The 12,462-nt window shown below is 34.7% G+C and overlaps 1 protein-coding gene across 2 annotated transcripts in view; it reads left to right on the top strand.

Annotated features, from left to right (window-relative positions):
- LOC149417095 (phospholipase A1 4-like) overlaps positions 1-11,090 on the top strand; it is a 32,092-nt gene extending 21,002 nt beyond the window's left edge. For both annotated transcript variants that reach the window (XM_089640762.1, XM_089640761.1), the window contains exon 3: positions 9,788-11,090. In XM_089640762.1, the coding sequence (XP_089496888.1) occupies positions 9,788-10,674 (887 nt within the window). In that variant the 3' untranslated portion in view covers positions 10,675-11,090. The remainder of the gene's footprint in view (positions 1-9,787) is intronic.
- Positions 11,091-12,462: the final 1,372 nt, after the last annotated feature.

The raw sequence follows: 12,462 nt of genomic DNA, 5'->3' as shown, positions 1-12,462 counted from the left end.
TTTACTATTAAACACGTTTGAAATCTTTGAGATCTAATCTTGAACGTTTTGTGTTGATATTATGCTCCTTTTTTACATTACTGTATTTCGTTATTTTAAACTGGCGCAGACCCGTGAAAAATCACGGGATAGTCTGAATTCTTGACAAATCACTTCAAATTTTGAAAGTGACAAAAAATATTATTTTCTGTTAAAAATATTACTTAATAGGTTGGTACTGTATCGCTTGTCTGAATTCTTCACACAATCAGTTCCAATTTTGAAAATGACACTTCAAATTCAAAATAAATCCGAGTTGATTGAACCAAAGTTACAATCACTCACAGACAGTTTCACAGCAGAAAGCAGAACTTAGTATGTTTATTTGTTTAATAAAGTGACATATATATATCCCAAATGTTTCAGAAGGTGACCGGATAAATCATCAAAATGATAATTCATCACATCTTTAAAAAGTTATATAAAGTCATGGGAAGTGACGAAACAAAAAATTTATTAACTGGGTTAAGTAGGTTAGGTTAGGTTAAAAAATCATCTTTTTTAATGACTTTATATCACTTTTTAAAAGTGTGTTGAATAGTCACTGTGTTGAGTTAGCATGGAACCGTTTCAGAAGGTGTAAGCATTCTATATTTAAATTTAATTATACAGAATATACTAATGTAATATAAATATATAACACCGATTTAAAACAAGTTAACACATTACAACAGCCTCCCTGATCGAGGGGTAAGGTTCTGGACAGGCAATTTGAAGGTTGCGGGCTCATTTTCCGGCGTGCGCAAGTAACTTTTATTTGACGAATTTGTGTTATTTCACAATTCATTCATTTAAAATAATATACAGTATTCTTGGGGCATATTCCAGAGTGGGAGATACTCTCAGTATCGCCTGGTGTAAGACCACCATTCAGAATTGAAACGTTGCTTGAAATGGATTTAGCCGTGTTTAGTGACCAGTTCTGAATAGCCAGGTACTACTCCACCTTCATCTTCCCCATCTGCTTCCACTCCCCACTACCCACATGATACCCCAATCGAGGATGCCATATTCTCACTGGCATCTGACGGTTAGGAGCAGTTGGAACTCTTGGGCGGTATTCACATATTAAAAATAAAAAATGTTCAAGAGTCCCAACTGCCGGAAGCTAGTAGGATTGTGTCTTCCACGCTATTGGGAAATTTTGCGAGGCTAAAGGGAGTGAAAGTGGATGGGATTATAATGAGGTTGAGAAAAATCTGATTGTTCAGATCTGGTCACCAAACACAGTTAATCAGTTATGAATGGTTGTCTTGCACCATAAATACTAGAGATTTGGAATATTAATTTTAATGTGGAAGCAATTTTCCAAATAATTGCCAAGGGCGCCAAAAATACACCGTCCCGTCTCTGCTAAATCTAAATAGTATAAAATAAAGTAGCTTTCTTCTCTATATTTGTGCGCTTAGTTCTTCTAAAACACGCAACGGATTTTGGTGGGATTTTCACATTCATTTAGAGAATTTCTTCCAGAAGGTTTATGTATATAATACACGCTTATTATATTTATAGAAAGTAGAGAAAAATCGATGTTTTGAAATCAAGTCGTAAAACAAATATTTCGGGCGCTTACATTGCCAACGCTGGCTAAACGTTATGAGATACATCAAAATAATGTACTAAGAAATTGATTATCTTTAAAAGACCTACAGAAATGTCCCGAACAGTATATGTCCATCTCCTAAGGATAACTAAGGACAACGCCGGGTACACTACAGCTAGTAATAATTTAACAATTCATTATATATTAAACTACCGTCATGTATATTAATAATGGAAATATTTATACGTAATTATATGATTTACGCAGAATTCTTTAGTCATTCTTGCTAGTAAAGTTCATGATAATTAATTGGACATTTATGGATTTATGTTGTTAATTTCCTGTGATTCGGATAAAAATGTTGTTTTAATAAGTATTTTACATTACTATTAACATATTCACCTTGTAATTTCCATAAACGATCATTAAGATATTACAATCTTTGATATTGAAAGTGTCATACAAATTGAATGATTAATCTCAGTGTGGTATTACAATGAATACTATTGGAATATAACAGAGAATTTTAACAACTCAACAAATTTCAAAGTTAATATTATATTATCATTATTCAAGATAACGTGTGCAATAACTGGTCCTTGTTATTTACTGAATCTCATAAATCGGCTCCATGGGATATAAAATCACGTTGTAAGCATTTAAAGATGGTTAGAAAGGGAGATATGTAAATACGAATGTTAGAGAGAGCGCGCTAATATTAAAAAAAACGATAATAATTGTTATATCTCTGCCTTTACTTGCAGATTTAGTGTGTTGAGAACTCTTGATAAAGTAAAAGGTTCTTTACAATTTGCGTTTATTTACGTACAATAATTAAGTCTGAATTTAGCTACACTGTTCATTACCCGAGGGTTGGTAATTCTCTGTTTCTATAAGCTTGAAGTCTGACAAGGATACCCCACAGGCAATTGCTACACTCTAGCGACATCTGTCGGACTCTGGAGTAAGCTTTCTGACTAGTTCCATCTATCGCTTGAATACCCAACTTATTACCATACATCACAATAATTAAGCGAAAATGGTGAAAATATTTAATAAAACACGACTCGTTTGAAATAGAGCAAAAATCTCGGCTCAAATGCTTTAGTCGCGTTTAAAGATACACTGTAAATTTTTTCATGCCTATTACAAATTAAATAACAGAACAAAACATGTTTTTAATAATTTTTTAAGGTCTTTTTGCGATTTTTGTTCTGTCGAGGGAATTTCATATAATTAACGTTTGGGCATAACAAATGTATAGATATTATCTTCAAAAACAACTTTTGGAACTTAAAACTTAAAGAGTTAACGAGAAACTTAGTATAAATTGGTAGAAATTGGGTATGAGGGGGCTTAAAAGGGATAAAAAAAACACTAACCTATAAACCTAACCAACTTAACGTAGTTTTTGTTTAATATGATTTTAGATTTTCACGGCCAAAAGTATTTTTGTTATTTGTTTTTGGGGTGTTATGCCGTGTTGCGCTAACTCTTTCTTTAGCCAACGTTTCGGACAGCATTGCAGTGTCCATCATCAGGGCAGATGTGTTATTTACAAATTTATTTCCAAATAACACATCTGCCATGATGATGGACACTGCAATGCTGTCCGAAACGTTGGCTAAAGAAGGAGTTAGCGCAACACGGCATAACACCCCAAAAACAAATAACAAAAATAGTTTTTGTTTCATCACTTTTCATGACTTTATATCACTTTTTAAAAGTGTGTTGCAAAGTTATTGTGTGTAGTTGTCCGGTAACCATATATGTTTAATAAAAGCTATTCTGAAAAATACATAAATTATTCAAATACAAGCGTTCAGACAGAAAAGCTTGAAATTTTTTTGCGAACTTTGATACTTTTATGTTGCGGAAATGTTTAAAATTGGAATAAAATAATCAACATAAATATGTCATGCAGTTACACATTGACAATAATGATTCGTTCTTTTTATTGCGACTACAAATGCATCCGTTTGTACAGTACTTTGACATTCAACTTGAAGTATTAAAAACAGACTTTGTTCACGAGTATTAAACTTTTATGACAAAGCCATCAAATAAATTTAAAAAATATACATTCCAAGACTTGTGCAATTGTGGTAACATTTGAATACTCACTCCCGGAAATCAAATATCCAATAATATTTAAATCGTCATTTTAATGACAAAATATTAAAAATTAAATTTAAATTTTTAAAAATATATTCAGCGATATAAATTATAATGTATTCCCACACGGAGATGCTTACAATCGACTCGAGTTTTGTTTTGTTGTGATCTCGCAACCTATAAAAACTACAAATGTTAACTATTTAGTCACTAATTGCAAGATCACTGACTAAATAGTTAACATTTATAGTTTTTAACTGTATGGCATCACGTGTGAACAATCAAGCAACCAAATTTTAACGAAGAAACTATATTTCGAAGTCAAAGCGTTCTTAATTGCAGTGATTACACATTATCGGAAAGAACGTAACACGGTTGCCGAAACAATTTTTTTGCAATTTTAATTGTAATTTTGCGAACAATTATGTTTGTCCATGAAGTTGGTCAAATAACGCATGAGAAATTGCTTTGTTAAAGTTTTGATTGCTGAATATGAACTATTGATTGTCCAAATATTTTCCGCGGTTTAGTTAAATTGACTTCAGGCGTCAGACAAAGATCAATAAAAATCTCGGGTTATTTTATTTTTATTTTATTTTATATTATAGAAACAAACAGTAAATGATTTACAGAGATGAAACAATATACGGGAATAAGATATTTCATGTTGGGTACCTATGATATGTTTCCTTGTAATGTCTGCTAAGTGGTATGTTTATTCCTTAATTACCAGGTGACGTGTGTAGTTTATAGGTGTGTGTGTGACGTGTGTAATGTTTGTGAGAGTGTTTGAGGGTGTGTGTGTGTGTGTGTGTGTGTGTGTGTCTAGATGTATGCGCATCGAATAGTTTAAATTATTGACACGATGCCACGTTTGAATTTGGGCAGTGAATCCGAAAAAATGTCAATGTTAGAGTTAAGACAAATATTATTTAGAGTATGAAGAGCACGGTTAATTGTCGAATTGGATGCTGCATTTGTTTTATAATGTAGCGTGTGGAATAGCACTGTATGTCTTTTGACCGGTCAGTGGTTGAGTGGGCATAGCGCTTGGGTCTCACCCGAGCGTCGCGTGTTCGATTCCTCGGCTGGCTAAGTCCTCCATCACAACACAAGCAACATTTTCGGTATCAAAGGTATGTTAAAGTTAATAAGGGACAGAAGTTCAGTACAGTCAATGTCAATGTTTTAAATTCTGTGTATAAATATTGAGTCAGCTACTGCTCGTCTTAGCTGCAAAGTTTCAAATGTACACTCAAAGTTATTGTTGAATTTGTAAGTAATATATTTTATAAATTGTTTTGTTGTTCTCAAATCCCAAATAAGTTCGTCATCCCTGCCTCAGAATCTCTTCCCTAAATAGTATAAAATAATATCGCTATCCGCGTCTGTCTATTTGTGAGCTTAGTTATTCTAAACTACGCAATGGATTTTGAATGGGTTCTCAATATCATTTATTCTAAGAAAGTAGAGAAAATTCTATGTTTATAATCAAGTCGTAAAAATATGTTTTCGAGCACTATATTGTTAACGCTGGCTAAACCTTATGAGATACATCAAAAATAATGTACTACGGAATTGTATATCTTAAAAAGGCCTACAGAAAAGTGAGTGATGGTATATGACTATCTCCTAAGGATAACTCCTAGCAACGTCAGGTACACGTCAGCTAGTAATAATAATATATAAATCATTGAAGACAATATTAGCGATTCTCAAACGAAAATTTAAAACAGAAAAGATACGTTTGGATCTAGAAGTTGAACGCAGGACCTTAGTAATAATCCAAGACCGGTCAAATTTAACTGTATCATAAGTACCAGCATTATCTTCATTTTCCTAGCGCATCTTTTTTATTAGCTGCTATCTTTTATGTATGATCGTAAGATTCTTCAAGGATATTAGATCATTTTCGTTTGAGAATCGATAATATTGTCTTCAATAATTAAATATTACAATTTGAGGTTTTACTCATTATGTTATTCCAAAAATATAAAAATAATAATATATTTAGGAAATAAATTTTAGTGTAATTTTATTTTGTAGTAGGTCTGCTACATGTTTAAAAAAGTAATATTTCTGTGTGTTTAATACCAGGGTCACTGTCAGCATAGATTAGAATTTAGTAATCATTATAAAGTGGAATTTTACGTTCAACATTCTTGAGTTTTGTAGCGATCTCTTCACCTAGAGACCGTTTTTTATTGCTGAAAAAAATATGACGTAAAATGAGGTGCCGATGCGTAGATCATATTATTATTTCGATGGTCGTTAAACGCCTGGTAGTAATACAGTCGGCTCTCGATTTACGGTATTCGGTTTAACCGGGAAACGGCTTATCCAGGATGTTTAAAAAACCTTTTTTTAATGATTTTTCTTGGCTTACAATAAATCCATTGAAAAGTTACTAAAAGGATAACAAATCACTATTGGTTTTACCTTAGTATTTCTAGTAATTTCAGTAAAATGCTTTTTTTATTTTTAACTAGCTGATGTGTACCCGGCGGTGCTGAGGGTTATCCTTAAAAGATAGACATATACCTCCAAAGACTTTTCTGTAGGCCCTTTTAAGATGTACAATTCCATTCGACATTATTTTGATGTATCTCATAAGGTTTAGCCAGCGTTAGCAATGTAAGCGCCCGAAAATATTTTTTTATCACAAATCATTGACTTTTCTTTACTTTCTACAAATATAATATGCATGTTTAAAATATATGCCAAAAAATCTCTAAACGACAGTGAAAATCCTATCAAAATCGTTGCGTAGTTTAGAAGAACTAAGCGCACAAACAGACAGACGCGGATAGCGACTCTATTTGATACTATTTAGACACTAGCGCGGACCCGGCAATGCTTCGCTATTGCGAATATCTTCCTCAGATGTCTCCGATGACTTCTTCCACCATTATTTCATAAACCACAATGTTATTGTTGAAAAACTACATTATATCGATATTAATTCGACTCCGTGTCTCATTCCAGTGCAGAGATATTGCGTCAAGTATTCCTCTGGCTTCCCCGACTTCTACTATTTAAACCATTTGATTGAATATTGTATTTGTATGCCTTTCTTGAAAGAATTGTGTTTTTATGCGGATAAAACTATTTATTCATATTCATATTGCTTATGTACGGGCGCAAACAAACAATTTGTCTTAAAATTTTGAAGCTTATCTTGCAAAAAGTGTATTTTCATAAAATAATTCAATTAACGCCACCTAACCTTAACCTGGAAGTTTTTTTCAATATCTATCTTCGTAAATCGGGGTTGTACTGCATTTATGTTGAAAAACTAGCAGAAACATGTTGAACTTGTGGTTTAGGATTTAGTAATGTGGGGTCATTCTCAATATACATTGATTGCTGTGACATTGATTGCAATTACTCAATCAACACAAGAAATCACGACATTTCATTTAAACAAATCATATATTTCTCTCGAAACCTCTTCAATCACGAATCGTGTCACCGACTTCAAGTAATCGCTTATTTACATTATTCAAGTAATTTTAAATACGTAAAAATACGAGTATCTCCGTTATTGATAAAATATTATAATTTGAGCAAGTCAAAGTCCTACGCGATGAAGTACAATGATCTCACGTCATTAATTTATTTATAATGGATTTTTAATACCGAACATTGACGTCATTCGGTTGAATTTCAGTGCTTTCTAGACAAAGAGATATAATCTGGAAAACACTTTGATATTAATAGAGAGATTACGAATTATATTTACTAGCATTTTACATGATCACAGTATCTTGGAATATAGCTCTGTTATTTTGGCCCCTTCTGAACAAAATCATATCGTAAAGGTACAAAAGAGTTTTATGCGAGACAATACCCTACAATAAAACCAGAATCATAACGACATAAGTGAAGCAGCCGTGCACAAAAATATGCGACGCGCGGCCCTGGTGTATTGAACAGACCGGCGGTTGAATTTGCCCTATCAAATCTCTAAAATACAATGGGAATCTTAACGACATAAGTGATGAAGTTGCGTAAAAACAATATACGGCGCGCGGCCCGGCGTAATCGACGGACCTACGGTCGACTTTGCCCTAGCAGGCGTAGAAAGTACGGGGTTATTTTAATTATTTCTGATGAACGTATTACTAAATTCACAAATATTCCTAGAGGAATCCCCCGGAAAGTTATTAATGCATCGCATAGAAAAATAAAATCTGGTGCTTACCACTAATGTTAAAAAACGTTTATTTATTTTTCGGAATAACTTTTTGAGTAAAACCTCAAATTGTAATATTTAAATATTGAAGACAATATTAGTGATTTCTAAACGAAAATCTGAAACAGAAAAATCAGAAAAGGAAACGGTCACATCTGGGACTCGAACCCAGGACCCTTGTCTTTCCGGGACAGTGCTCTACCGACTGAGCTAATGGGACCCTATTCCCCTCGGTCACTTTTAACTGTATCAAACTTCGAATAAGAACCACCAACATTGTCTTCATTTTTTCACCGCACATTTTTATTGGCAACTATCTTTATGTATGATCGCAAGATTCAACCCGAACTAAATGCAATCCAGACAGCGTCTTTTTAGATAAACCTATCTTATTTTTATTTTATTTTATTTTTATTTTATTCTAAAATAAAAATAAAAATAAGATAGGTTTATCTAAAAAGACGCTGTCTGGATTGCATTTAGTTCGGGTTGAATCTTGCGATCATACATAAAGATAGTTGCCAATAAAAATGTGCGGTGAAAAAATGAAGACAATGTTGGTGGTTCTTATTCGAAGTTTGATACAGTTAAAAGTGACCGAGGGGAATAGGGTCCCATTAGCTCAGTCGGTAGAGCACTGTCCCGGAAAGACAAGGGTCCTGGGTTCGAGTCCCAGATGTGACCGTTTCCTTTTCTGATTTTTCTGTTTCAGATTTTCGTTTAGAAATCACTAATATTGTCTTAAATATTTAAAAAACGTTTTATAAAATTTTCAAATAAAATTTATACATAAAATATTTTAATGGTATGGTCCTGTTTTTATTAATCTTGAGGAAGCGACAAGCCAAAAATGTGTATATTCTTGGTATAGGTACCTTATATTGTAGGTAATAGGCATTAAAATCGCTTGACAAACGGAGTCTAGAAACGTTCGATTTAAGCACAAAACTTATTTTTATTTATTTTGTAAATAATTTTATAAGAAAGCAAAAAGTTAATCAGGTGAATCTGTCACAGATAATCTTAGCTATAATACTGTATTTTTTGTTTCCTTTACGAGTTCATACATTTCTATTGAAGAAATATTTTTTTTAGTAGTTGAAATTTATATTTTTTATTGAGTAATTTATTATTTTATTTGTATTCTACTCAAGCGAAACGATAGGAAAACCTTTAATTTATATTTATCTAGGCATATTTTTTGGTATTCATAATGTACACCAATTCGTTATAAAGATCAATCAAAATAGTTATTAAGCATTAAGCTTCGCATTAAATATAAATAACTTGCATCCGTAGGGATCCCTCTAGAAACATTTGAGATTTTAGTAATACGTTCATCAGAAATAATTAAAATGTGAGAGTCTTATATCGCCTAACACTTTAGAAGCAAGCCGAAAATTATTTTTAGGTAAACATCTTAATTTTATTCTGCTTTGCGCTTTAATGTTATTTATATTTTATCAATTATTAAAAGGGTTAATCTTATTAGTTATTAAAAGTGGTGGGTGGAGATTTCAATGTTTTTTTTACATTAACCCCACAGAGGAGAAAAAACCCATCTTTTGGGATGCTGTGTGGAGAGTCTTTTTTTAAGGAAAGCAAGGAGAGGAAGTTCAGGGAAGGTAAAGGGTGTGAAGGTTGAGTAGGAATCTAGGGATCAGTGTGTCCAGGAGTGACGGACATGTGAATATATCTCTCCCACAGCGGCGCAAGGCGATCGGTTGAGATACTAGTTCTACAAGTCTCCCCGGTGAATTCCCGGGTCGGCGGTACTTAAACCCGCCTCCCAATTTAAAATGTCATGGTGATATCATCGTCGAATGAATGTAGTGCCCATGTCCAAATTTTTACAGTTATTTCTATGAAGTATTAAGCGAATGTTCTCGTTTCAGGTGACGCCATAAACTCGCTGTACAGATCCCGACTGGAGCGCACCGTGGACAAGAACCAAGTCAGACTCTTCCTGTACACTGACAGAGGCTTCATATCTTACAAGATACTGGAAGCTCCCCAATACCTCCTGGAATCAAAGGAATTCAACCCATCCTTCAAAACGATACTGTTCGTCCACGGATACAGAAACACCCCAGACGAAACAAACGTTGAGAAGATCGCTGAAAACTACTTCAAACGGGGAGGATATAACTTTCTTTCATTTGCTTCTAATGTCTACACGAGTGACGACTATGTAAAAGCAGTTGGGTTGACTCCTTACTTGGGAAGGATTCTTGCAGAGTTCACGATGGAATTGATGGATCGAGGTGTTCCTTACGACAGCTTCCACATCGTGGGATACAGCCTCGGAGCACAATTTGCTGGAGTAGCTGGAAGGATCTTCCAGAGAGAAAGGGGTGCTATGCTAACCAGAATCACAGCTATAGATCCTGCCACAGTTTGCTTTGCATCTCCAAGCCGGCCGAAACTCACGAAGAACGACGCTATGTATGTAGATGCGATCCACACAACAATCCTGAGTTTCTCTCAGGATAATGTAGGTCACGCAGACTTCTACGTGAACGGCGATTCTGGTTCACAGCCAGGATGTTCTTCAATCTCTTGCAGTCACACGAGAAGCATCATGATCTTCGCTGAGACTGTCGCAAATGGTACGGCATTCATGGCAAGTCAATGCGAGAGTTGGCAATTGTTCCAGTCTGGAGGTTGCAGAGGAAGAATTGTGTCCTTGTTGGGGGAGGATTCTCCGATCACAAGCAGAGGAAAATACTTTTTAAGGACGAGCAGTAAATCTCCCTTTGGTTTGGGAGTGGGTGGCTTATAATATACAAAGACATTGTAACATATTTAAATAGCGAAGAAATCCAAGTCATCGAGTAAAACTAATGTTAAGGTGGAAGTCATTTATTGAATAAGTTATGTGCGATTGTAATTATTGTAGGTCGCACAATGTAATATAAATTGCCATTTTAAATTAGTTTAATGTAAAAAGCAAAAATTAATAACTAAGGACATGACACGACGAATGTTACCAATTGTAATTTTATAACTAACGACATGCCACGATGAATGTTACCACTTGTTATTTAATAACTAACGACATGACACGACGAATGTTAGCACTTGTAATTTAATAACTAACGACATGACACGACGAATGTTACAACTTGTAAATTATTATTAGTCTTCATTATGTATCATTAGTGCTTTTTTAATGGAACGCGCAGCAACTATTTCACTACACATAGCTTCTTTAAAGCTTGAGTTATCATTTCGTTCATCTTGTACGCTTCGTTCCTACCAAGATAAGAAATTATCTTTATTTTAGATCTTCTTAACAATTTTTGTATAATTTGTTGAAGAACTTCTAAATTGGTTGATCGATGGTTCAGCGTATTTTGAGAATGCGTCTGTATAAATACATACATACATAAATAATAGAGGTACAAGAATACACGGCATGGTATTTAGATTGGATGGATTTTTTTCTATCTGAAGATTAGCAACATAAAACATATTTTTTAACTTTTTTCCAGCAACTAAAAAGTTTTTAAAAACTTTTGGAGTCAGGTCTAGGCTTACATACATCTTATGTTAGTCCCATGGCGGTTTTTTTTTTAATTTGACCTAAAAATTCCAACTTTGGACTCGATTTTCGAAGCAAACTCGATATAAGATGAACGACAGCTCAAATCAAAAAATGTTATACCTCAAATGCATTTCACCAGTTTCCCGCTTGTACTACAAATTTCCGGACACCGTGTATAATATCCACATTTCAAAGGCCCTTTCTTCCGCGCTAGTCTGCGAATACAATCGATATCGATAGCTTCAAACAATAGCACAGTCCGTGTACATATTTCTAATATCGTATTCTTATATGTATTCGGTTCAATTAAACATAAAATAAACTCAAAGTAAACTTAGTAACCAAGCTCATCTAAAGTCTCTATTTTTGTTTAATTAAAATAAAATAAATCAAATCAAATATGTCTTGTTACCAAGGACCCTTCGAGACCGATATCAGGTCCTTTATGACGAACCGTCTAGGGCGTGATCTCTCTCCTGATGAGAAAGATCACCTCGCCAGTATCGTACCTACTGAAATCCTACCTGGAGGAGGCCGTAGAATCCTCTCCCAAACAGCCCCTCATCCATTCTCAACCGAGTAGTTCTCGTGGCTGGGAACACCACAACCTAGGATGGAGGACTGCGCTTCCTCCTCCGATGAGTCAGGCTACGAGCTAGTAGCCAGGCGCAAACTCTAACGGTTCCCTGACACCGGTTAATTCTCCGCGTTCTTCCTCGGTACCCAAAAAAAAGTCCGGCTCTCGCTAATAAATTTTCCGCTTAGGTCGCCGTCTCCGACCCCTACGTCTTCCACCCAAGCAACGGGGCCTTTCCTCACATTGTCCTACACAAAAAAACGAAACCACTGCCCTTCTTCGATCTCTCGAAGATAAAGGAATCGATTTCTCGGCTAAAAATATGGGGACAGGTCTCCATATTATCACAAAGTCGCCACGTGACCATCACGCAGTCACAAGGAATCTTCTGGCCAAGAAAATCGAATTCCACACCTTCAGGCTCTCTGAAGAGAAGCCTTTGAGGG

The sequence above is a fragment of the Hesperophylax consimilis genome, chromosome 16, assembly GCF_061612785.1.
Source record: "Hesperophylax consimilis isolate HC1 chromosome 16, BYU_Hcon_1.0, whole genome shotgun sequence".
Taxonomy (NCBI): domain Eukaryota; kingdom Metazoa; phylum Arthropoda; class Insecta; order Trichoptera; family Limnephilidae; genus Hesperophylax; species Hesperophylax consimilis.
This window is presented reverse-complemented; position numbering and strand designations above follow the sequence as displayed.